This window comes from Taurulus bubalis, assembly GCF_910589615.1.
Source record: "Taurulus bubalis genome assembly, chromosome: 9".
Taxonomy (NCBI): Eukaryota; Metazoa; Chordata; class Actinopteri; order Perciformes; family Cottidae; genus Taurulus; species Taurulus bubalis.
In genome coordinates this window covers 25153832-25177498 of record NC_136597.1, presented here as the reverse complement: position 1 = coordinate 25177498, position 23667 = coordinate 25153832, and the positions used below count along the sequence as shown (strand labels likewise).

The 23667-nt window shown below is 45.0% G+C and overlaps 1 protein-coding gene across 1 annotated transcript in view; it reads right to left on the bottom strand.

Annotated features, from left to right (window-relative positions):
- Positions 1 to 21635, bottom strand: part of cttnbp2 (cortactin binding protein 2) — a gene marked incomplete at its 5' end in the record, with an annotated part of 72762 nt that extends 51127 nt beyond the window's left edge. The window contains 2 exons of the mRNA XM_079223099.1: positions 13986 to 14093; positions 21552 to 21635. Of these exons, the coding sequence (XP_079079225.1) occupies positions 13986 to 14093; positions 21552 to 21635 (192 nt within the window). The remainder of the gene's footprint in view (positions 1 to 13985; positions 14094 to 21551) is intronic.
- Positions 21636 to 23667: the final 2032 nt, after the last annotated feature.

Here is a 23667-nt window from a genome sequence, read left to right as displayed (position 1 = left end):
TAAACATGCTAGTAGACGTGTTTTTGAGGCGGGACAGCAGTCTGCCTCTGCTTCCAGGCTTTTGATGCTAAGCTAGGCTAACCGCGTCCGGACGGCATCACTGTGCTTACGAAGCGCAGACGGGAGATGAATCCTCTCACATTACTCGGAGAGAGAAAGCCAGCGAGTGCGTTTCTCTACATGGTGAATGAATCCTTTGCAATGAGCAGCTTCAAAAGGTAACGGTCAATAAAATGCTTCATTAAGAACATAATTAAATAAAGACAACAACAAAACACAACGCTAAGCAACCGCGTTACTGGCGCCAGACGCACCGGAGACGCTGTGATGCAATGCAGCGGAGAAGAGTGACGCCTAAATAACCGCAGGATGTAAAAATCCCTCCTTTTGTTCGCTCAGTCCGCTTTTTAAAATGCTCCATTCGAATACGGCAGCGGCGTCATTGTTTATGGTTCTCTCTCTCTCACACACACACACACACACACACACACACACACACACACACACACACACACACACACACACACACACACACACACACATTCATGCGGCCCCTGTTCAAATATGAGGATGAGCTCTGGGGGCCATCAGATCTGATTTGTAGTGAAACCCAGCATAGGAGTCAAATAGAGCCTGTAAACACACACACACACACACACACACACACACACACACACACACACACACACACACACACACACAAAGTGTAGTAACGTTTCAATCCCTTAGCTTTATGCAAATGTTGTTTATAAAAATAAAATGCAAGGAAAAAAACTTCAAACAAAACATACCGAGGCAAATGCCTCACAGCAGAAACACAAACATACATCTTAGTTAATGCAGGCACACGCACACACACTCAGCATGACTTGCAGCTGTGTGTGTGTGTGTGTGTGTGTGTGTCTGCCCAGTAGAGTCGGCTCCTTGCAGTCTATTTTTATCCTTAATGCCACAGTAAAGCAACACAGGCCTGCTGCCTGATTAAACCTCCTAGTCCCCGTGGGCAGCAGCACAAAAAGCCCCCCAACATCCGATAGGGCTGCAAGTGTGTTTATTACTCTGTGTGTGTGTGTGTGTTCGCGTGTGTGTGTGTGTCAGAGACTGTGGTGCAGTCATGTGCATGCATATCTATTTTTCTGATTAAAATATGTGTCAGCACTTTATATCCGGCTGATTTAACCCCATGCTCGAAAGAAAAACCTGCAAGCGCACACACACACACACACACACACACACACACACACACACACACAATGACTCCTGCTAGCATGGACACACACAAATAAGCAAATAAGCAAATATATATATATTATTGGACAAAACCAAAAATGTAGAGAACGTTTACACACACATGCTCAGGACATGTAAACACTCTCAAAAGGGCGAGGTAGAAGCCAGAGCTCAGCAACTCTGGACACCTGACCACACACACACACACACACACACACACACACACACACACACACACACACACACACACACACACACGCGCGCGCGGCGTCGCCTTTAACTCGATCGCGGGAAGTAAAGGTTGGCGGGAAAAGAGGAAAGGCTGTCGGAGAAGAACATGAGCAGGAAGAAGGCGATGAAGGCAAAGAAGAAGAAGATGTGGAAGAACCAAATGGAGGAAAAGGTCATGGAGGTATAATGAAGTGAGAGAGAGTGGACCAGCCTCCGTGAACTCAGCGTGGGCTCTTTCACATTCGTCCTTCACTTCTGGGCTCGTTTGGATCGCGGCTTCTCCCTCCGGCTGCTCAGAAAATGTCACTCGCTCTGGGAATATTCGACCGATGCTATTATTGATCGGCCCGAGGGAGCCGACAGAAGGACGCCATGGCGGGGAGGAAGAGTCCTTCCAACAACGTACGCAACCGATGATGAAAAGGGTGAAAGAAAAAAGGTCAAAACCTCCCAGTTTTCCATTAAAGAGCAGCCGTGTTTGAGCACCTGCTGAGTAGAATATATTCTACTAGTTTGCATACGACGGTTCCTATGAGATCCCACGAAAAAATGACTCTCTAAGTTTGGACTACAAACCAACATGGCGTCCAGTAAAAGACTACAAAACCCAACAGTGAGGCACCACAAAGCCAAACAAAGTAAGATTAGAGTTAACCCAGAAATTAGCAGATTCAGTTGGTTGCAATCTGCAACCGCGCCACTAGATGTCACTAAATCCTGCACGGCGTCGCCTTTCACTCGATCGCGGGAAGTAAAGGTTGGCGGGAAAAGAGGGAGGCTGTCGGTGAAGGACATGAGCAGGAAGAAACCCGACAGTGAGGCACCACAAAGCCAAACAATGTCAGATTAGAGTTAAACCAAAATAAAACAGTGAGACGATAAAATCTATCGTGTCTACGGTGATTCAACGGCTGTGACTAGAAACGTCCAGGTGGAAAGCAATGAACGTGGTGGACAATGTGATTAAATCTGGGTTCGTGGAATCACGGGTGTTTGATATTGAATGGATGTTATTATAATAAAGTGCATTTGGTGTACGGCGACAAGGAAGTTTTACTTTCCTTGTCGATTCTTCTGTTGGTGGATTTTAAATCAAGCGATTAGTAAGTTTAAAATGTCCAAAACTAAATTGTGAGAACTTTCCTTTAAAATTACACAAAGTGCCCAAAGTGATGTCAGTAAATTTATAGTTTTTAGCATTTAAGGTGAAAACATTCCGTATTTCTTTATCATTTCGGCTCCAATTCTGTGCGTTTAGTACTCAGCATCCAAAGAAATACAGCATATTTCCTGTATTGTTACTGACATGCTGACGCCAGCTGCTCCATTAAAAATGAGGGCTTTAATTCCGGCAGCATTATCGAAACGCAGATCATTTCGTCCCCTGAACATGTCAGCAAAAAGTCCTGAGTGGACTTCTGATTCTTAACGGCAACCCATAATGTGCACGTTTCTCCTGCCAAAAAGCGTCTTAAAAGTGTATTTATACGTTCGTCTGTTGCCGTTTATCTTGTGGGATCAAACTGCCTCAATCTTTTCCAAGCTCAGCTGCAGCGGAGACAATGATGTTGACATCTGCAGAAAAAGAAATGTACTTCATAGGGTGACTTGGGCATTTAGTGTTTTTTTTCAACCTTGAACCAAAGCAGCAACCTCCGGTTCTGCCGAGTGAAGCCGCTGAGGAAGTGTGTTAAAAGGCTGCATTCTCTCTGCTGACCAGCAGGGGGGAGACTCCTCGTCCGGTTGCTAAAAGAAGTCTGATTGCATAGAAGTCTATGGGAAAGTGACTACATATTTCCAATAAATCACGGGACGACGTGGAAATGTCACGTCACGGTTACCCCGGCATGTGTGATCGGGATCAACGACTGCATTCCGATAATTATCAAAATAAAAAAGCTCCTAAAATGGCACAAAAACTATCACTCGACCTGATATTTTGTTCATAAACAATTTGTGTTGCATGGGATGCGAAATCTTTTTGCAGAGTACATCCTTTTTTTGTTGTCGTGAAAAACAAACCAAGAATCTTAAAATAAGTGTAAATGCATAAATAACGGATAATAATACAAATGGTGTGGTTTGGTTCTTTGTCACATAATTCCTAGATATTCAGATAATTCAGATAATTCCTGTACTTTATACAATTTCCCTAAAAACTATTTTAAGACTCACACAAAAATAATTACTCTCAATTATCACTTAGTGTGTGTCGGTATGCTAGCAGACTCAGATTTGTCTTTTCCTTCTTACTTTGCCGCGTCCATGTCTCAGAGTCACGTAAACTTTTGCTAAGCGTTTTTTGTAAATCGTGATCGGCGACAATAAAACCGCAAGCCGCAGCCTTTCGTTTCGCGGCTTTTCTTGGATTCGAGCAGGACGGGCCTCGAGGAAACCGAAAATAGGGAACTGAGATGTCTACGTCGAGGTCGAACCGTCGCTCAGGGTCACGTGATCGTGAAGGGAAGGACGCGTCGTGACCGCCGAGACCCGAACGAGTGTGAACGTCATCGGGAGCCTTTTCAAACTCCTTCGTCCTCGGAAACGTAGCCAAAAGACATTTTAAAGACGTTTAAAGATGGAAACGCAGTCATCTGCACATCGTATCGTCCAACAGGTGGACGTCTTCCTCGCCCACCTTCAGATACAAAATGCCTCGGGGTGGGAAGCGAGTTCAAGAGAGTCCATTTATTTTCTCTTTGACCAGACGTTGCCGTCGGAGGACAGAGCGGCCATTGTTCCTCAGGAACGCCGCGTCCAGACAAAGCGCCGGCTGTCGGAGTCGAACACGCGACCCCCTCGACGGCACTCCGCCCCGTGGGCAGAGCGCTCCGCCTCACCCCGAGCAGAGCGGCATGAAGATCCCACCGTGAAGAACGCTAAAGTGGAGGCGGGGCGTTTGTTGTTGCCGTTAACTTCGGAGAAAAATGGGCGAATATGGGAGCAGAAAGAAAAAGAAAAAGTGCAGGAGGAAGAAGAGGAGGAGGAGGAGGAGTTCTGTAGCTGCTGTTGAATGCTTGTACATTCAATTGCTTTAATTTGTATCCCATCAATTCATTCCGTGTTGTACTTCTTTAAATTAGTCTCTTCGTCTTCTCTGTTTTCGTCTCTTCTTCCGATACTTCAGCGATTTTAATGACAAACCGAGACTTCATTAATTATCTTTTGAATTGACAAACATGTGGGAATAAAAGGCTCAACTCAAACCCTCCAACATCCTGTGATCCCTCCGCTGACACCTTGTCCTCCATTTTGGAAATGACTGGAGTCGTTCTCCTCCGCTCGCACACGCCTCCTCCCCGTCACTTCACACACGCTGAGACTCAAGTCGCCATCTTTCACTCACACACACACACATGTCTCGTCTCAAAATGAAGACCACGAAAGACGTCACTGAAGAAGATCTGCGTGTCGTGACATTGTCGGTTCCAAAGTCGCGGCCGCTTGAGCTGAACTTTACTTTGAAAGGAAGGCCTCCCACTTCCTGCCTTGTGCCGTGAAGCAATCCAGAGATTTCCTCTTCAAATTAAACCGGAAACGTCAAAATGCAGAGCAGGAGCTGACAAGACCTTCAATGACGGAGGTTACGAGCTGCTAGCCTAAGCTGCTAGCCGTTAGCCGCTAGCTTACTCAACTATGTCTTTAATAGTCGTTTGCTGCTAAATGAATGCTCCAAATATCGAATACATTACCTTTAAATGTGGTTATCAAAGGCACCATTACTTGATTGCCGGTAATTAAGATAAATTAAGATTCATAAGATAATTAGATATTTAATGTACAATAAAGTTAGGATTAACCTTAAAAAAAAAAAGTTTATCCTTTTATTTTGAACAGCTGACAGAAAAAAACTAAATGATTCAATGATTCAATTAGACGTTTTAAACTTCCCTCACTAGTGACACCACTACAAACCTCGGCACAGTGGGTGTCGCTTTGTGATTAATTACATGAATTTATGAATCTACAACCGCTGCTAATAGCGCGCAAGTTTGATCGCCGAGCAACTCGTCCTCCACTAATGCAGCTGGAAAAAACTCCCACGCTCCTCTCTGCTGCCTCCGGCTGCAGCAGGGGGGGAGAGAGAGAGAGAGAGAGAGAGAGAGAGAGAGAGAGAGAGAGAGATTAACCGGCCGAAGCGGATGACGCAGATAGGGTTTCATCATGGAGAGAAACAAGGAGAATAGATGAAACAACAGGGTCTCTCTCTCTCTCGTAACCTCATTCTGCTCCAGCTGAACACCCACACTATTACATGCACACACATAAAGCGCAGTGCGTGTGTGTGTGTGTGTGTGTGTGTGTGTGTGTGTGTGTGCGCGCAACAGGTTTAAGAGTTCTTTTTATGCGTTTGTTTCGCAGTGACAATGCAACAACACACACATCGTACCAGATGTGCCTCAAACAGTACAGCGGCTGAACAAAATGGCAGTGATCTGAAAAGGCATCTGTGAGAGAGGGTTGAGCGTATAGAATGACCACCAGGAGGCGACTCCTCTGGTTGTATAGAAGTATATGCTTCATGTGTTAAAGCTGCATTATCTCTCCTCACCACCAGTGGGCGACTCCTCTGGTTGTATAGAAGTCTATGCGTCATGTGTTAAAGCTGCATTCTCTCTCCTGACCACCAGGGGGCGACTCCTCTGGTTGTATAGAAGTATATGCGGCATGTGTTAAAGCTGCATTCTCTCTCCTGACCACCAGGGGGTGACTCCTCTGGTTGTATAGAAGTATATGTGGCATGTGTTAAAGCTGCATTATCTCTCCTGACCACCAGGGGGTGACTCCTCTGGTTGTATAGAAGTATATGCGTCATGTGTTAAAGCTGCATTTTCTCTCCTGACCACCAGGGGGCGACTCCTCTGGTTGTATAGAAGTATATGCGTCATGTGTTAAAGCTGCATTCTCTCTCCAGACCACCAGGGGGCGACTCCTCTGGTTGTAAAGAAGTATATGCTTCATGTGTTAACACACACACACACACACGCACACACACTTTGTTCTAACTCTACTGAACACGTGCTCAGAAGGATTTTTTGACTCCTTCCTACAGGATCAGGAAAGACGAGTTAACTGCTACTGTTGTTTGTAACACCATCTCATCACGTGGAGCTGACGTGTGTGTGTGTGTGTGTGTGTGTGTGTGTGTGTGTGTGTGTGTGTGTATAGCGCGCTCAGCCTACATCAAACAGCAGCCGTGTCATCAAATCAACAGACCGAGAGAGAGAGAGGGAGAGAGAGAGAGAGAGAGAGAGAGAAGGAAAAGTAGAACAGGGAGATGTTTGACTGAACTGCTTTATGAAACACCTGCGTATGAAAGACATAAATACAAAACGTGTGAAGACGGACATAAAATAAACACCATATTTAAAAAATGGCGCATTAATTATCTAATTTGTCGTCGATGATCTTGAAGGAACGACGCTCGATTTAATTTTTGACACAGAGAAGATACAGTCGGGTGTCCGGCTTCACACGAACACGACACATTCCCTCTGTGTGGGAAAACGGGCGGGTAGGGGGGGGGTCGCCGGTTCGATTCCCCACTGCGAGGCACTTAGGATAAAAGCCTCCACCGAACGGGTTACATAATTATGTAAAGAACGAGGAGAGAGGCTGAGGAGTGAAATATAGGCCTATATAAAGGAGAGAGGAGGGGGCTACAGTCAGAGAGAGAGAGAGAGAGGCTTTGACCTACTTCCTGAACACTTCACCAGTCTTCACTAGAACACACACACTGCAACTTACTGTCCAGAAAGATGTTTAAATAATACATTTAGAGGTCCAACAAATGCAGTAAAGAACCGTAAAGATGGAAAAAGACTCCGATAAGGAGAAGCGTTTATTCAGTCGGGTGTTACTGGTTTAAAAATGGCGGCCGGTTTCGACCACAAACGGATGAATTACACCTGACGTGACGATTACAATGAGCATCTTACAATAACAGCCCGTCATGCAGCCACAATAATAATAAAAAAAGGTGCAATTGAGACGGTTGTTTAGAATCATGAATATATTCTTCATTCAAAATATGAAAATCTGACTGAATAAAGACTTTTTTTATAAATGGCTGTAGGAATCATGATGCCGGTAAGTTAATAGTTAGAACCAGAGACATTTATAATAAATGGGCGAAGTCGTCGTGAAAAAAACAAGATGGCGACGGCCAAAATGCACGGTCAAACCGTGCATTTTGGCCGTCGCCATCTTGTTTTTTTCTCGACGACTGTCCTTTTTTTTGCTACCACTGAAGGAAAGTGACCGAAACTGAATATTTAAAATACTCAGACTAAAGGTTGATTAATAAAATAAAAAATATGTATGAAAACAATGCTGTAGTTGCCGCCCGGCGTGTGTTTTATATGCATATAAACACACTCAGACATGCTCTTTCAACTGTGAGACAGTCGTCCTCATGGGACGGGTCCCGTCTCCTGCATTGACTGACAGCACTTCAAAAACCACCCCTCCAAAAAAAAAAAGAATCTAAAAAGGGGGGGGGGACTGTCATAAGAAACAGGCTCTCCAGAGACTTCCACAAACGGGTCGTACCACTTCCCCTGAGGGGGGGGGGGGGGGTTGTTGGTGGAGTTTTTTTACCCTCATTCCTAAGTGTCATGTCAGTGAAACACGAGCCTGGGAGCTGGTGAAGGAGGGTCCGGGTTAGGGGGTCTGGTTGCTAGGCAGCCAAGCGTTCTGAGCCGGATGCTGATTGGCTCGTGTGTGTTGGTGTGTGTGTGTGTGTGTAGAGGGTTAACTCAAAGAAGTGTAGACCTGATTCTGGACCGTGCAGCAGAGGCGGAAAACGCAGACAAAGGGTCGTCTCCCTTTCGCTTCAACTGAATTTTAAATTATTTTCTGCATTATATATTTTACTTTATGCAAAATCTGCCCGTCTACAGATGAAAAAAAACCAATTATCTTTCCCAATATAGAAATAGTAGGTCACACCAACTCTGACAGAGGAAATACTTTCTCTATGCAATTTACTTTCCAATATCTACAGAACCAGTCCAAAAAAAAAGATGGGTCAGCCGGGGATGATTATGATATAATAACATTTTAGAAAAGATCATTTCTCTTTGATTCAAAGGGTCCCGCACATGACTGAACGGGAAAAAGCTTCTCGAAAGCATCGCTCTCCATCTCCTGGCTCAGGGAGAGCACCGGGTTCTTAATATATTTCGGATTAGTTGTGCGAGCCCAGAGAGAGAGAGGGAGACCGAGCAAGTGTGTGTGTGTGTGTGTGTGTGTGTGAGGACAGCAACTCGAAGGATTTAGAGAAAGAATGGTTAATGGCGTAATGAGCTGCAGCGCCGTCTGTCCGTGGAGATAAGACGAGGAAACGGAGAATGAGAAGGGAGCCAGAGATCAATAAATAAAAAGATTGACGGGAACAAAAAAAGGAGACGAGCGGAGATATAGAATGCAGATATTGCTGAGTGTGTGTTGCTAGAAAAAGCTCAGCAACGGGGCATGCCTGAAATAGCTTAGATGGTCGGAGATAAAACGACGCTGGAGAAAGCCGGATGGCTTGGGGACACGTGTTGTGTTGCACGAAGCGTGTTCGTGTTGTGTTGCCCTAAGCGTGTTCGTACCCGACGGTCTGAGTCAGATGGCAGATCATCCCACCAACACCACCACCAACACCACCAACACCAACACCACCATCTACCACCACCGCCTCCACCACCACCGCCAAAACACGTCCGTCTGTGTGGACGACACCCCAGTCCAGCCCCAGCAGAGTCCTTGTAAACAGTGAAAACTCGTTTTGTTTATGGTTTATTTGGGACTTGAAGTCCCGTCAGGAGCCGTACCACCAGTGTTGGGGTAGTTACTCAGAAAGAGTAACTAGTTACACGTGACTAGTTACTTCTGAAAATTGTAACTAGATTACTTTACTAGTCACTGCATTTGAAAAGTAACTTCAGTACTAGTTACTTTACTTTCCATTTTTTTAAGCAAATGTCCAAATTAACTGCAAAGATACATGGACAAACATCATGGTCCTTTCATCACTTTATTTTCAATTTTCAATAATAATGTATTATTATTAATTAATATAATTTCCAATAATAATAATCACGCGAGTCACACAACACTTCCTGCATGAACAATCTACCGTAAACGTCGGGTTACGAGCCGCTACTACCTTCGGTCAGAGTCCCCGTTAGCTCCCCGCTGTAGCCGGCTGGGCTCCTGCTAGCGCTCCGTCACTTCCCCGCTAACTTCCGCTAGCTCCCCGTTAACTTCCGCTAGCTCCCCGTTAACTTCCGCTAACTTCCGCTAGCTCCCCGTTAACTTCCGCTAGCTCCCCGAAAACCACCGAAGGTAGCGGGACCAGGCTCGACACCCGACTTGGGCGGAGGGGTCGCGGGCAGTAGCAGCAGCAGCGCTAGCTAGCAGCGTGTTGCTATTGTTCATGCAGGAAGTGTCGTTCTAAAAGAGAACTTTTCAGACTGGTAAAAATGTCTTGAGTAACGCAGGAAAGCGCGTTCCTGAGGTCTAGTAAAGTAGTGTAGTTACCAATATTTTGAGTGTAATGCGTTACTTCACTTCGTTACCTATAATAGTAATATCGTTACTGTAATCCGTTCCTTTGTAACTCGTTACCCCAACACTGCGTACCACCAACCCTGACCAAGACACCTTTACTGTGTTTCACCCGGATACACGAACACCGTGGAGGTGGAAGGTATAAAATACATAGAGAATACACAGGTATGAATTGGCCACACCGCTGTTTAAAAATAAAAAAACTAATAAAAATCGAGCGTCTGAAGATGGAAGCGAAGAAACTGAGGAGGAGGAGTTAGTCAACGCGGTGCAACTTCCGTTGTATGGACATGGTTCAGGGCTTTTTTCTGACTTTAAAAGGATCGGAAGACGATAACCCGCAAATCAGTGGTTGCAAAAGTACAAGTACGTCCTCCGCCAGCGAGCAGGTGAGTCGTCGAGTCCTTGTTCTTTGTGTATTTATTATTGCAGTTCTGCACAATGAACGTGCTTGAAATACCTCAAGGTCTAATATTGTAATACAGTGAAGAGTACATGTTAATAACAGCACTTCACCCATCTGAAGCATCCATGTTGACATTTTAGGAGATGTAGGAGGCGCCTCACACCATTACTCCAAGAGGAAGTTGAGAAATATTTAGTTTTATGGCAACAAGCAATCCCCCAACTGCCGTGAAAACATGACACGTTTCCCCGTGTTTTTGACATTTCCCGTCGCTCCTCGCCGATGAAATCCTCCCGGCGTGTTTCGCTTTTTTTTTTCTCACAAAAGCACAGACTGTCCAATCTGGACATCTCCGTCAGCTCCTCTCTCCCGGTGAGGCCGAGCCTCTCGGGGACCGAGCTGCCCGGCGCTCAGAAACTGTGTCAGAGTACGGTGTGACTTTGACTTCAAGGCCTCGTGCCGTCTGCGTTTCAACCACTTGCAAAGTCACACCTGCAGCCGGCGTTTATCTTTTCACCTCAATGCACACGAACAGCAAACAGTTTTACCCCCCAGCAGCTTCCAGACGTACTTCTTGCCGGTGTGGGAACCGCAGAGCGTCTTTGAAAATAACATATTAAGAAAAAGGAGCTCAGGGCTCCAGCGTCTGGGTTGCTACCAGTTTGCCTTTGGCAACCATTTTGAGCGATTGGCAACCATTTGGTTGTCATCTGTGGCAATCACTTTTTTATAAAATAGGAACAAAAAGATGTGCACCCCAAAATAAATACATTTTCTACCATTTGTGACTAAAAAATGCCGGCCTGGCAACCAGTTTAATAAGTTTAAGCAATGGAGATTTAATGACCGTGAGACTTTCTACTTCCATCGGCACTGAAGAGGCTTCAGACGTAAAGTCTTTGTGAAACTATTTCTCTGTGCAAAAAAGCCGAACGGCAACTTCTTTTCCACCGAGAAACTCGAGCGGCTTTTTGGACCTGCGCCCCCGTGACTGGTTGACACAAACAGAACAGTTTCCTGCTCCGTTAAAAAAAAGAAGAGCCGCCGGCCATCATACCGTTTTGGCTAATCTGCCCCGCGGCCTCTTTTCTTTTCCTCCAGGATGAAACCTGATACGGCGGCTCAGCCAGCTTCAGCTACACGCTAATTAATCCGCGGCACCAAAGCCTCTTAATAATACCCGAAACAATAGTGGCCGTGCCAAGCCGTGGAAGCTTCTGGCGTGGGAGCAGTGAAGCGGTACGGCGGGGGAATTGGTGGCGTGTAGATAAGAGGACCTGCGCTGAGAGGGGAAGCTCTGTAACGCTGCCACTGCAACTACTGACCAATACTGATTTGTGCTTTGATTGTGCCGTGACTTTGGTCGCAGCTTGAGGCCCAAATGGAGTTGTGAATGTTTGCTTGGTCTGGTTAGAGGACTGGAAAGCGAGTGGATGGAGGGGAGTTGTCTTAATCCTCTCTGTCACACTGTCACGCTTTATCAGGCCTCCATTTTTCACTCTCTTCCTCTCCGCATCTCAGCCGTCCTTCGTCGCTCTGATTCGAACCGACGATCCGGACTCCTCGCTATCTTTCTTAACTCGCGTCCCGTTTATTTTATTTCTCCCTTCTTCGTTCCCGGTTCCTCCCCCTGTCTCCCTGTGTCTCCCTCTCTATTGGACGAGGCGTATCAGTGGCAGAACAAACAGGCTCTTTGTGTTTTGAGGAGAGCGGAGGCTAACTTCATTGGAACCTGGATAGGATATCCATCCACAGGGGAGAAGGAGGAGTTCTTAATGCCCGCGGAAAACATGGACAACGTGACGGTGAGGCTGGAACACAAAAAACAACCAATAACCACAAAGAGGCAGAGGACGAGGTGACATTGGGGCTCGGACCGTCCTAAAGTTACAGACTAAGCCGGACGGATGAACCTGAACAAAGAGAGAAGAGCAGGAAGTTCAAATTACCGTCTGGGAGCCGCTGCTCAATATCAGCAAGGTCGATGGCTTTAAAGCCACACGACCGGCTCAGTATCAGGGGAAAACTGAACAAAACGTGTCTGCAGCTGCTTGCCAGCAGCGAAATACCAGCGACAGAAAAGGTCCCCGGCTCATTCTGTGGATTGTCTGATCAGAACTTCTCTCTGAGTCCCAGCTCTGTGAACGAGTTGCACATTACCAGCTTATAACAACAACGAAAAAATAAGCCTGAGCAGGACAGCCTTAAAAAAGTAGAGCGTGGACAAACTGAGGCGCCGATCCTGACCTAAATACAGAAGCACAGAGAGAGAGAGAGAGAGAGAGAGAGAGAGAGAGAGAGAGAGGGAGAAGCTAACGATGCTAACAGCGCCAACAGTTACTCCACGACATCTTTACATCGATAATAGGTGTTTGCTGCTATATTGAGGGTCAGAATGCTAAATACAGATCCTTTAAAAGGTCGCCCACCTGCACACCGTCAGCTGCTTCAGTGCCCACAGTTGGGTTATACACTGGTTATACACTGGTTATACACTGGTTTTCCATGCAACACCACTGGAAGCTCTTATGATGTCTTATATCTTGGTGTCCACTACCAAAGAAGTTTCTGATGTTTGGAGATTGGCCTTGGACCAAGGAACATGCGATTTCATGGGGATATTGGACGAAGATCTAGATTCCTGCAGGACTTTCTGCAACTTACACTCATCAAAAAGTAGAAATGTTGTCTTTGGGTGGAAGAACAAGTCTGTTCTTTCCAAGAGTTCGTCCTTTTTTTTAGAGTCCGTCACTCGTTCTTTTGGATAAGATTCTGCGATTGTGAAATGTGAAAACGTTTCATTCGTGTTAAGAGTATTTCTGCAAATCGGCTTCTTCAAATCACTCATTCAGAAACAGGATTCTCACAAAATCTATATCCATTTCTCAGCTACTGTTTTACCAGCAGAAATACTAACTTTCCATCCTCAAAGTTCACTGAACACATAGTTTAGCAGCGTTGAGAAACCTTCCACCATGCAAATAGAAACAATTTCACATTTCACTCAAGCAGCACCCACCTAATTGGTTCTCAACAGTCACTGAGGAACAGCAGGCGGCAGAGCCGGTGACCTCGGCCGTCTGTTTATTACCGATGGTTAAGCGGGTGCTGGGTGGACACGGGGATTGGATCACGATGGCCGTTTTCCTGGCAGGAAGTGCCAATCAGTCGCTCAGCCAGCTCTCACTCAACAAAGGCAATTAGACAGAGACTGCTTATCAGCGGGTAATTACAAAGAAAGGAACCGAGGGGCCGAGTCTTTCATGGCGATCACAGCAGTGTTGTGCACATTTCTCTGGGGCAGGGTGGAGGGGGAGCCACGGACTCAGATCTTGCGATACCGCATTCATCGAGCGGCGTTCGTAACCATCGCTCATTAAACCGGGCGATCACAAACTCAATTTCTGGGCCACAACCGGCAGCTTATCCTCTCATCTCAAGCTCCGAAACGGGCCGCGACGGATCGAACCCGACAGCGGCCGAGGCGGCGGAGGCTGAGCTAATGAGCGCGGGAGAGTGTGTGTGTGTGTGTGTGTGTGTGTGTGTTGTCCGGACTCACCCTCAGGGCCTCGATGACCAGGTCGCGGGCCTCCAGCTCCCCCTCCATGATACTCAGCAGGGTGAGCAGCTCTGGCTTGCTCAGGTTATCCATGTTGAACTCACATTTCTGCAACACAGGACGGGAAAAAAACACACGTCAGCGTCTCACAATGCAATCACCCGTTCGTCCTCATGTTAGGGATTACTGCTCTCAGCATGTGCACACACACACACACACGGGGGAGTTTGACTCTTTTTTTTTTCTTTGTATTTCTCTCAATGGACTTACGCAGAGATAGCTTTAGAACAAATACAGGAAAGCTGAGCAAATAACATGAATAAAATGTCTATATAAAAGTCGAGTGTTTCTGTAAGTTGTAAACAATACAAATAGTGCAAAGAAATAAATATTGACAGGTGTGCAGTATATGCATACAGTACATGTCTATATGCAGCATGTAGGATTTGTATATATATACACACACACACACACACATTTCTTTTGAATGCAATATTTAATGCATTTTCATTAACAATAGAAGTACTTTTGCACACTTTTATTCCAACTTTTACTTCAGTCATGAATCTAAATCCTTCTTCCACCACTGATGTTCAGGCATGCTAACTATTAGCCTATTAGCATATTAGCTTACCGTCCCTACACATGCTAACATGAGACCACAGCATGTTTCCATTAATCTGTTGAACATTTATCTCCAATCACAGCTACGATTGGAGAAAAGTGTCCGTTTCCAGAAGAATCCGGTCAGGTGGACCTTTTGAACAGTTGGTGGCTCGGAGGGATCGTCCTCTGGTGACCATGAATGTCGACCAAAGCCCATTTAATAGTTTCAAGATTTGACAACTCGTCCAACAGTTCTCTACACATTCTTGTGTAGAGAGAAAATCAAATAAAAAAGTTGCTTGTATGACAAATGCGTCCCTTACTCCGGGTCCCCACCTGGCCGCGTTAGGAGCAGCCCATTAAATTAGGCTGGATGTCCCGTCCTACCTCGCAGCTATTAGGCCCTAATTACATTTAGCTCGGTCATTAAGCACCTACGCGGTTAGCGGCGGCGGCCGCGAGGCTAATGGCTGGAGATGACTGTAATTGGGAGTGACCAGAAACACTTCATGGCAATTAAACGCTTTTTTTATTAATGAAAAGCAGAATGTCTGTTTCATTTTCTTATTTCTTCTGACTGGGAATAACATTGTCTGTGCTATGAGAACATAAACTGTGGATTTGGGGGGGTTTAATAAAATGCAAAAAAATTGTATGAATCCATTCCATTGCAACGACTTCATTTCATCAGTCTTTGATCTTTGTTCTGTGTGTGGACAATTTGCATATTAAGAGTTAACAAAACAAACATTAATTAATTGTTAATTAACAACTACTTGTTGTAGTTTCCATCACATTTAGTTGTAGCTTGCACCTAAAATGCAGTCATATAAAGCAGTGAGTTGCCTCCTTTAAGACCAGCTTCAGCATTAAAATGATGATTGCATGTTAATTAATATTATTAACGATCAGTTGATTGATTCAAAGTCATTTTTAAAGAAAAAAAAACAAACTCTGGTTGCAGCTTCTGAAATTTGACGATTTGCTGCTTTCACAGTTTTACATCTTTGTATGTTTTTTGGGGGGGGTTTGGGCTGTTTTCAGTTTCTGAGTTATTAGGGATCATTCAAGAAAAATAGTTGGTATATTAATCAAATAATTGTTAGTTGCAGCCCTAATGGACAGTATACTAACATATAACTCTGAAGGGGCTGTTCTACATGGCAAGTACTTTATTTATATACATTTTGATGACATTTGTGTTTTTTTTATTAATTGCAAACTTTTACTTAAGTCTTAATCTGAGCACTTCTTCCATCATTGTATAGGTGTTTTATTTATTAATAAATAGAGGACTACAGTTACAGCTACAAAATAAACCGGACAAGAATTAAGTCCCAAAAAATAAAGAAACCACTGAGACAGTTTAGTAACTAACTTCAAACCTCAGACATGTGACAGAACATTGGTGCTTCAAGATGTTAAATTCGACAACAAACCAAGAGGTAGTTTCTCTCATGACATCGTGATTTGGGGGGTTTGTGATTTCCTGAACACAACCCTGAATGCCACAGCAGCATCTGGTTAGTCAGCATTCCAAAGCACAGCGTTCAAACAGTTGTGTTCAGGGACCTCGACAGGGATCGTACTAGGGCTGGGCGATTTACCGGTTTTACCGGTTCTACCGGTATACCGGTTTCAAATTTCCATACGGCATGAATTTTTCATAAACCGTCATACCGGCGCATAGTCGTAACGACTGTTGTCGCTCTTCGGCAGGAAGCAAAATTTATTTTTTACCGCTGAGGGCGCAGCGATCGGAGCTACTTGTCTTACGTGTCATGGTTATAACTTTAGTCATGGTTAAAACTTTATAACAGCAATCAATAACCCACAACTTACACTCTTTAACAGGGTAAAACACCACAACACAACAGTTTGTGACACATAAACAATGTGTAGCACTAATAATTGTAAATTTATAAAATTACACCGTCGAACTGCATGCTGGGTACAGCTTGCCCACTATCACTACAAGAAGAAACTCCGTTGCTACATAAAAAAACGGAAAGGAGCGATGCAAGAGGAACAATGAGAGACCAGAGATGCACCAATACAACTAAACACATATGCTACGCTGATTACTGTGTGGTACATAGAGGGTGATAAGAAGCTGAACATGGAGGGACTTAGGACCCAGGGGAATATAGGTGGAAAAAACAGGAAGAGACAGCCCGGAACTTGTCTTTTATGCGCTCCGGTGACGACGTTTATTTCTCCGCTAGAGGGGAAACGTTCACGCTCACGCAGCTGGAAACAGTGGTGATGAATTCATCTGAATAAACAGGCCAACACTCTCCTATAAAAAAAGGCCCCCAAGATCCCCCAAAAAATCCCCCAAAAATGTAAATCAAAAAAAGGAAGTTTTGAGTCTTCTCGCTCTAATGTTTTCTTTTTTAGAAAACAAAAGGCGCTGGAAAGAGTTCCAGTTTACTCTGATGCCATCACACAGCCAGTCTGGAAATAAAAGCAGGAGAGACCCAAGAGGGATTGATTCGTCCACATCGAATCTTCAGATCGTTTCCCGAGCTCCTTTCTTTTTCTTTTCCCGGCAGCGTTCGCCACCCGAGAGAATTGCACGACTCAGGGAGGCTCGACGGGCTCGACTCGTGGCGGCTGCAAGGTGGAGCGGCGGATTCTGTCTCTGGCGTTTCTGCACAGCGAGCAGGTGAAACAAGCCAACACACATTTTGTTTCCTGAGCGCAGAGGGCACGAGCATCCCGGCCGTAAATAAGACGCTTGAGAAGGGGAATAATAATACCGTCGTGTTGCCGGAAATTTGATTGAATGTGTCCAGGTTTTCGAGACATTGTCCAGGTGAAGAACGTTAACTCCGACGTCTGGGGATTAGGGCTAAATTGTGTCACATCTTTCAATTGCTATTCAACGCTTACTTGAACATAAAACAAAGAATAGCCTCGATATATGGATATTTTTTACGCTATTGACTTATCGTACGATGCATGGACATGATCTCGATCTTCTTTTACGTGATTGATTTATCGTACAATATGTGGAAATTATCTCGATCTTTTTCACACTAACGACTTATCGTACGATGTATGGACATGATCCCGATCTTTTTTACGCTAGCGACTTATTGTACGATATATGAACATGATCTCCATCTTCTTTTGCGTTAGCGATTTATCGTACGATATAAAGACATGATCTCGATCTTCTTTTACGTTATCGATTTATCGTACGATACATGGACATGATCTCGATCTTTTTTACACTAACGACTTATCGTACGATACATGGACATGATCTCGATCTTCTTTTACTTTATTGATTTATCGTACAATATATGGAAATTATCTCGATCTTTTTCACACTAACGACTTATCATACGATGCATGGACATGATTCCGATCTTTTTTTACGCTAACGACGCATCGTACGATGTATGGAAACGATCTCAATCTTTTTTATGCTATCGACATTGCAATGTCTCAATATCTTCACAAATTAAAAGTGAATTTCTCTTTGAAAGAGTGCCCTTGCTTTATTAAGCTATTATATTATCATGACATCAGTGGCATTAAATTGTCATACATTTTCAGTATTATAACTCATCTAAATTATTTCTGGGACAATATATCATCCAAAAAAAAAGTATTTATCGTGACAGGCATATTTTTGCTTGGTTAGATTCCTTGTAATTTGGGTGAAGCGACCCTTTAATAGATCGTGCAATCACACTTAATCTTCTCGGGTGGCCCATCCGACTTGTTTACAGGGTAATTTGAAACACCCCTCCTGTGTGTGAGAGCACAGAAATTATTTTGTTGTCAGGACGAAGAAGCGATGACATTACAGCCACTCGCATTGATGGCACTCCTCCAACATGGCAGCATGTCCGCTCACATAACCACTCACTGACACAATAGTCACTGCCAGGCAATGAAGCGAGCTGGGTGACAATATTTCACAGATGAAAGTCATTTCAGGACAACAAACACGAGCGGTCCGACAATTAAACTTGGAAGTAAAACACAAAGTTATCCAAACGGTTCATCTTAAACACGTTTATTTGATTTTGCAGACCGGCGTCCGGCTTGAACTTTGACCGACTGTGCTTAACGCAAGTGTGTGTGCACACACAGATTCTATACAACTATACATACATGTATATTTTGGATTTACACTTTTGGTTGTTGTTCTCCTTGACATTTCATGTATGCATCCATTTCCCTCAAGATAAATAAAGATTTATCTCGCTCAGCTGTAGATAATTAGCATTAATTCTGTAAAGGCCAGAAATGAAAGCTTCTCTCTGTGCAGCTGGTGTCTGTATTCAGTCAAAGGTTGTTTGCGGGTGATGAGACGCATCACTCCGTCACACCAATGCATGACCGAGAACGGGCTTTTCCGTAGTGAACCAGGAGTCACTTCACACAAATGTAAGAATCTTGAACTTTGCCTCGGATCAACATTTTAATCCGCTCAACTCGATGGTTCTGAATACAGGACCTTCAGCAGACGGTCCTGTTGGCTGTTAATTGAATGTCTGATGCATTCAATTCACATTTCATACATTTCGCAGCTCATCTCATATTCAGGTTATAGGGACGAGGGCTGTGAACTTTAATTGAGGCTAAAACTGTTTTGGCCTTCTCAGCCAACAACAGGTGATGAGGCGGTTTTGAGTTACAGGTAGCTTATTTTAGCCTTTAGTGACTTGCAACCATTGAACGGCAAACCAAATAAACGCCTCAATCATCTGACTGCTCGTGTTTCTGGGACTCGAGATGTCGCAGCGTCCGCAGATCAACTTCAACAATAATTATCTGTTTTTAATAAGCACGTTTTCCTTGAACTTCAACAGAACCAAAGACTGTATTTAAGAAGTCGTCGTGAGGTTTTGTTGGTTTGTGGACGTTTTGAAGCCTCGAGTTCTGGGGTTTGGCCGTCGCCATCTTGGCTTTTTGCAACCGGAGAACGGAAGTGAACATAATTGGACCGAGTGACGTAGAGACGGCGTATACGTCTCTGGTAACAACCTGTCAATCACCTTGTAGCCCCGCCCCTAAAGCGCCTCCTGCTTTATGGTCTGTTTGACTCTAAATGACCATAATTTACTAAATGAACATCATGCTGTATTGAAGAAGACTTGAAACTAGAGATTGAGACATAAACTCATGTTTACAATGTTTACTGAGGGAATAAATCAAGAGAGAAGTAGAGTCATTTATATAGACTTCTATACAACCAGAGGAGTCACCCCCTGGTGGTCAGGAGAGAGAATGCAGCTTTAACACGTGAAGCATAGACTTCTACACAACCAGAGGAGTCACCCCCTGGTGGTCAGGAGAGAGAATGCAGCTTTAACACATAAAGCATAGACTTCTATACAACCAGAGGAGTCACCCCCTGATGGACATTCGAGAGAATGTAGGTTATAAGACATGAAGCATAGACTTGTATACAACCAGGAGTCACCCCCTGGTGGTCAGGAGAGAGAATGCAGGTTATAAGACATGGACTATTGGCTTCACTTTTCCAAACCAGACATGCCGCATGCCCTACCAACATGTATTATGGTAAACGGGTGGGAGGTGACCGTCAGAGTGCCCTCATTGACCCCTGACCCCTCTCTGGACCACAGGGGGCCGGTCCTTCAGAGTCCTCACAAAATGAGAAACTTCCCCCACCTTGGGCAAACAGCAGAGTGTCTGACAGGGGTGAGCAAAGAGCAAAGTGCTTTATTTAACCACCGCAGGCACGATGTGAGTGGGGGGAGGTTTGGGAGGGGGTCATGGAGGCGGAAGCCCCCCGTTCGCTGGAGGAAGAGATCGCTGGCAAGAGCGCCGGGGCGAGCCGAGGAGGCTGCCCGGCTCCCATGTCTCCGGAGCACCTGTTCACCTCAACGCTAAATGTATAAAGTGGCCTCGGGGCAGGCTGACACGGTACTCCCAGCTATGCCAGCTGAGTCACTGAAATTAAGACCAATTTAGAAAGGTGTCTGGTGAGCAGGCCCCCTCTTCTCCCACATCTCCTCAGCTCACCGCTCAAACCCACCCCCTCCTCAACACCCACACTACCACCCACTCACCTCAGGGACCCCGTGGCTGCTTTCAGTTCCTGCAACTTTCCAGCAGTCGAAGTGTGCGTGGGGGATTTGGGTGGACGTGGTACTTAAAGTTCAATAAAAACAGAAACTCAAGCAGCAAAAAGCAGCATGGCCCAAGTTGCCGGGGTGGATGGCAACAGTGTGGGTGGTTGCATGCCGGACGGGGCAACAGATTGATCAACCTGCACAGAGGAATGTGAACGGAAACACACAACCTGTGAGAAATCACAACTATATAACAGGACAACCTATGGAAGCCTGTAAGGGGTCATGTGGAGGACCACTTCCGATAAATAACCTTTATGCCACTTGCAGCTCTGCAGGATCGGTGGGGAAAAAAATGGAGAAAAAATAAATAAATAAAGGATTTCAGGGAGAATAAAACATTTAAAAATCAACCAAGCAAAAAGATTAAAGTGTCCCGCAGCGCGCGCACGGCTCCCCGGGTCTCTGTGCGCGGCTCCCGGTGGTCGGAGCTCCTTTCCTTCCCATCGGCCACGGGAGAAACGTTCCAGCGGCGGAGCGAAATGTCCCCCAAAAAAAAGCAGCCGGCGGAGGCGAACAAAAGAATTCACTTTAAATGTAAAGACACAAAGAAACATCATATTCTGCGTGCGTATTCTTTTGGGGGGGGGGGGGGGGGGTTGTCTGAGTCATGTCCCCCCACACCCCTCCTCCTTATTTTATGTTTTCCTCCACCAGACATGGTCGCGAGGCTCTCCACACTGGCCACCGCTGTTGAGATAGATGCGCACTGCTTCTTCTCCCCTTCAAAGCCCAACGCGGCTCCTTTCTGCGCCACCGAATATGTGCCACAACCCCCCTCCCCCACGTGTAGGTCGTTTTTTGGTTGTGTCCCCCCCTCCAGGTGCTCGTGTCTTACCGTGTCGACGCTGCCCAGCACGGCAGTTGCCACCAGTGTTTGTACCGGAGGAGGCTGCTCTCCGCTGGCTCCCTCCGACGCCATCTTCGTACTGTAGCGGTCTGCTTGGAGCGAGGGCGCATCCGGCGCTCGTTAACTATTGCGCTGCTGAGCGCAAATCACGCCACGCGCGGGCATTTGGGGAAAGGAAAGAGAGGGAGGAGGAGGAGAGAGAGATAGAGGAGAGATTTGACAAATAGAAGGGAGCTGCGATAGAAAGGTTGGAGAAATAAAAAAAGCCCTCAGCCGTTGTGTGCGCGCGGGGCTGCTACTGCTGCTGCTGCTGCTGCTGCTGCAGCGGAGGAAGCGGGCAGGCGAGTGGGCGTGGACCGACCGACCGACCGACCGACCGACCAACCGACCGACACGAGGAGAGGAGGAAAAGAAAAGGAGAGGAAAGCAACCCCAGATGCGAAGCCCCGGTGCGCTCCCAACTGGAGAGGAGGCGCTGCTGCCTGTCTGTCCCGACCCGAGAGATTGACAGCAGCATTTGTCGGAGCCATAAAATAACCCGGCGAGTGGGTCTCGAACGCGTGGGGACCAATAACGTGACGAAGGGAAGGAAAGATGTGTGAAAATAGGTGAAAAGTATTTACTGCTATCCAGTAAATTGACAAACATATGTTGTCAAAGTGCTTTGTAATACATATAAATGTCCATGTGTCATTTATATTAGTATTAGCACTTTGGTTACTTTCAACTGGTGCAATAGAAATACATTTAAATATTTTTATTCCATCTGTATATATAATATTGCTATTGTGGAATATTTTTCTTCTTTACTGTTTTATTACTGTTTTGCTATTTATTTATATTACTTGATTTGTATTTACTATATGTCTCTTGTGTGCACTGCACATGATTATCTTATGTTATGAGAATGTTACGACTTAAATTAGAATTTAAGTGAAATTAATTACGAATACTCAAATAATTAAAGTAATAATCTGCACGCACATTTTTGAGTAGGATGGAATTAAAACTAATAAATTAGAATAGCTCAAATTAAGTAATTTGAATTTGAAATCACCACGACTTTTGGATTCAAATTAAGTTGGTTCAACTTAACTAAGGTCATCTGTTGGTTGCATTTAACTAATTAGGTTAGTCAGATTATAAAAAAACTCATAGGATTAACTCAATAATGACAGAGAATTCATGCAAATTGTTGCCTTTGTTTTTTTTTATTTCTAAATTGAGCCAGTTTTTAGAGTCTGTAATTCATGGCAGAATTGAAACGGGATCAAAACAATATTTCTCTCTCGCCGTTGGCGACTGTATATATTTTTTCACAAAGTATTGTAACATTAACACCGGAAGGGGCGGGACTTCTTCTCTCTATAATCTCACATATCTTCACTTCAGATGGGGTTTTCAGCCTTGTTGTGTCATAACCCATAATTTCACATGAATATTTCTATTTGTTTCTGGTTGTTTTTTTCGTGACAGAATAGATTCATTAACATCGGAAAAGGAAGCGTGGGAGATTAATTAAGAGCAGCGGACTTTGAGACGAATGACCAGCCAGATCTACCGGACCAAAAGCGACCAAACTCTCCAAGGGAAGGAAGGGAGGAGAGAGAGGAGAGGAGGGAGGAGAGGAGATGAAAAGCTAAGCTAACCCAGCGAGCATGAATGAAAGCAGCGGGAGGTCGGTGACTGTTGAGCCAACATCCTCACAGAGACGTGGATCCATCGTTCATCCCGGATCAAGCTGCACTCTGTGTTTACATCCTGATGTTGGTGTCAAACATCAGTCAGAGCCGATGGACATGTCGAGTTTTTAATGGGAAGATGTCTGCCTCAATATCTGTCCAGAGACTTGTTTTGAACATACTGTCCTGATGATGCATATGCAAAAAACAATTCACGAAACGAATGCACTATTTTGTTTTGTTTCGTTTTGTTTGTCATGTGGTTGTGCATCAATGTGTTGCATAATGACCATAACATGATCCTTTCAATGCCTTGAATTATAGCAAAAGGAGCCTTCACAGCCCGGCGACCTGTGTTTCAATGACCTTTGACCATATACCCTCACTACGCAGGTCGTTTTTTACACGCGTAGAACCAAAAA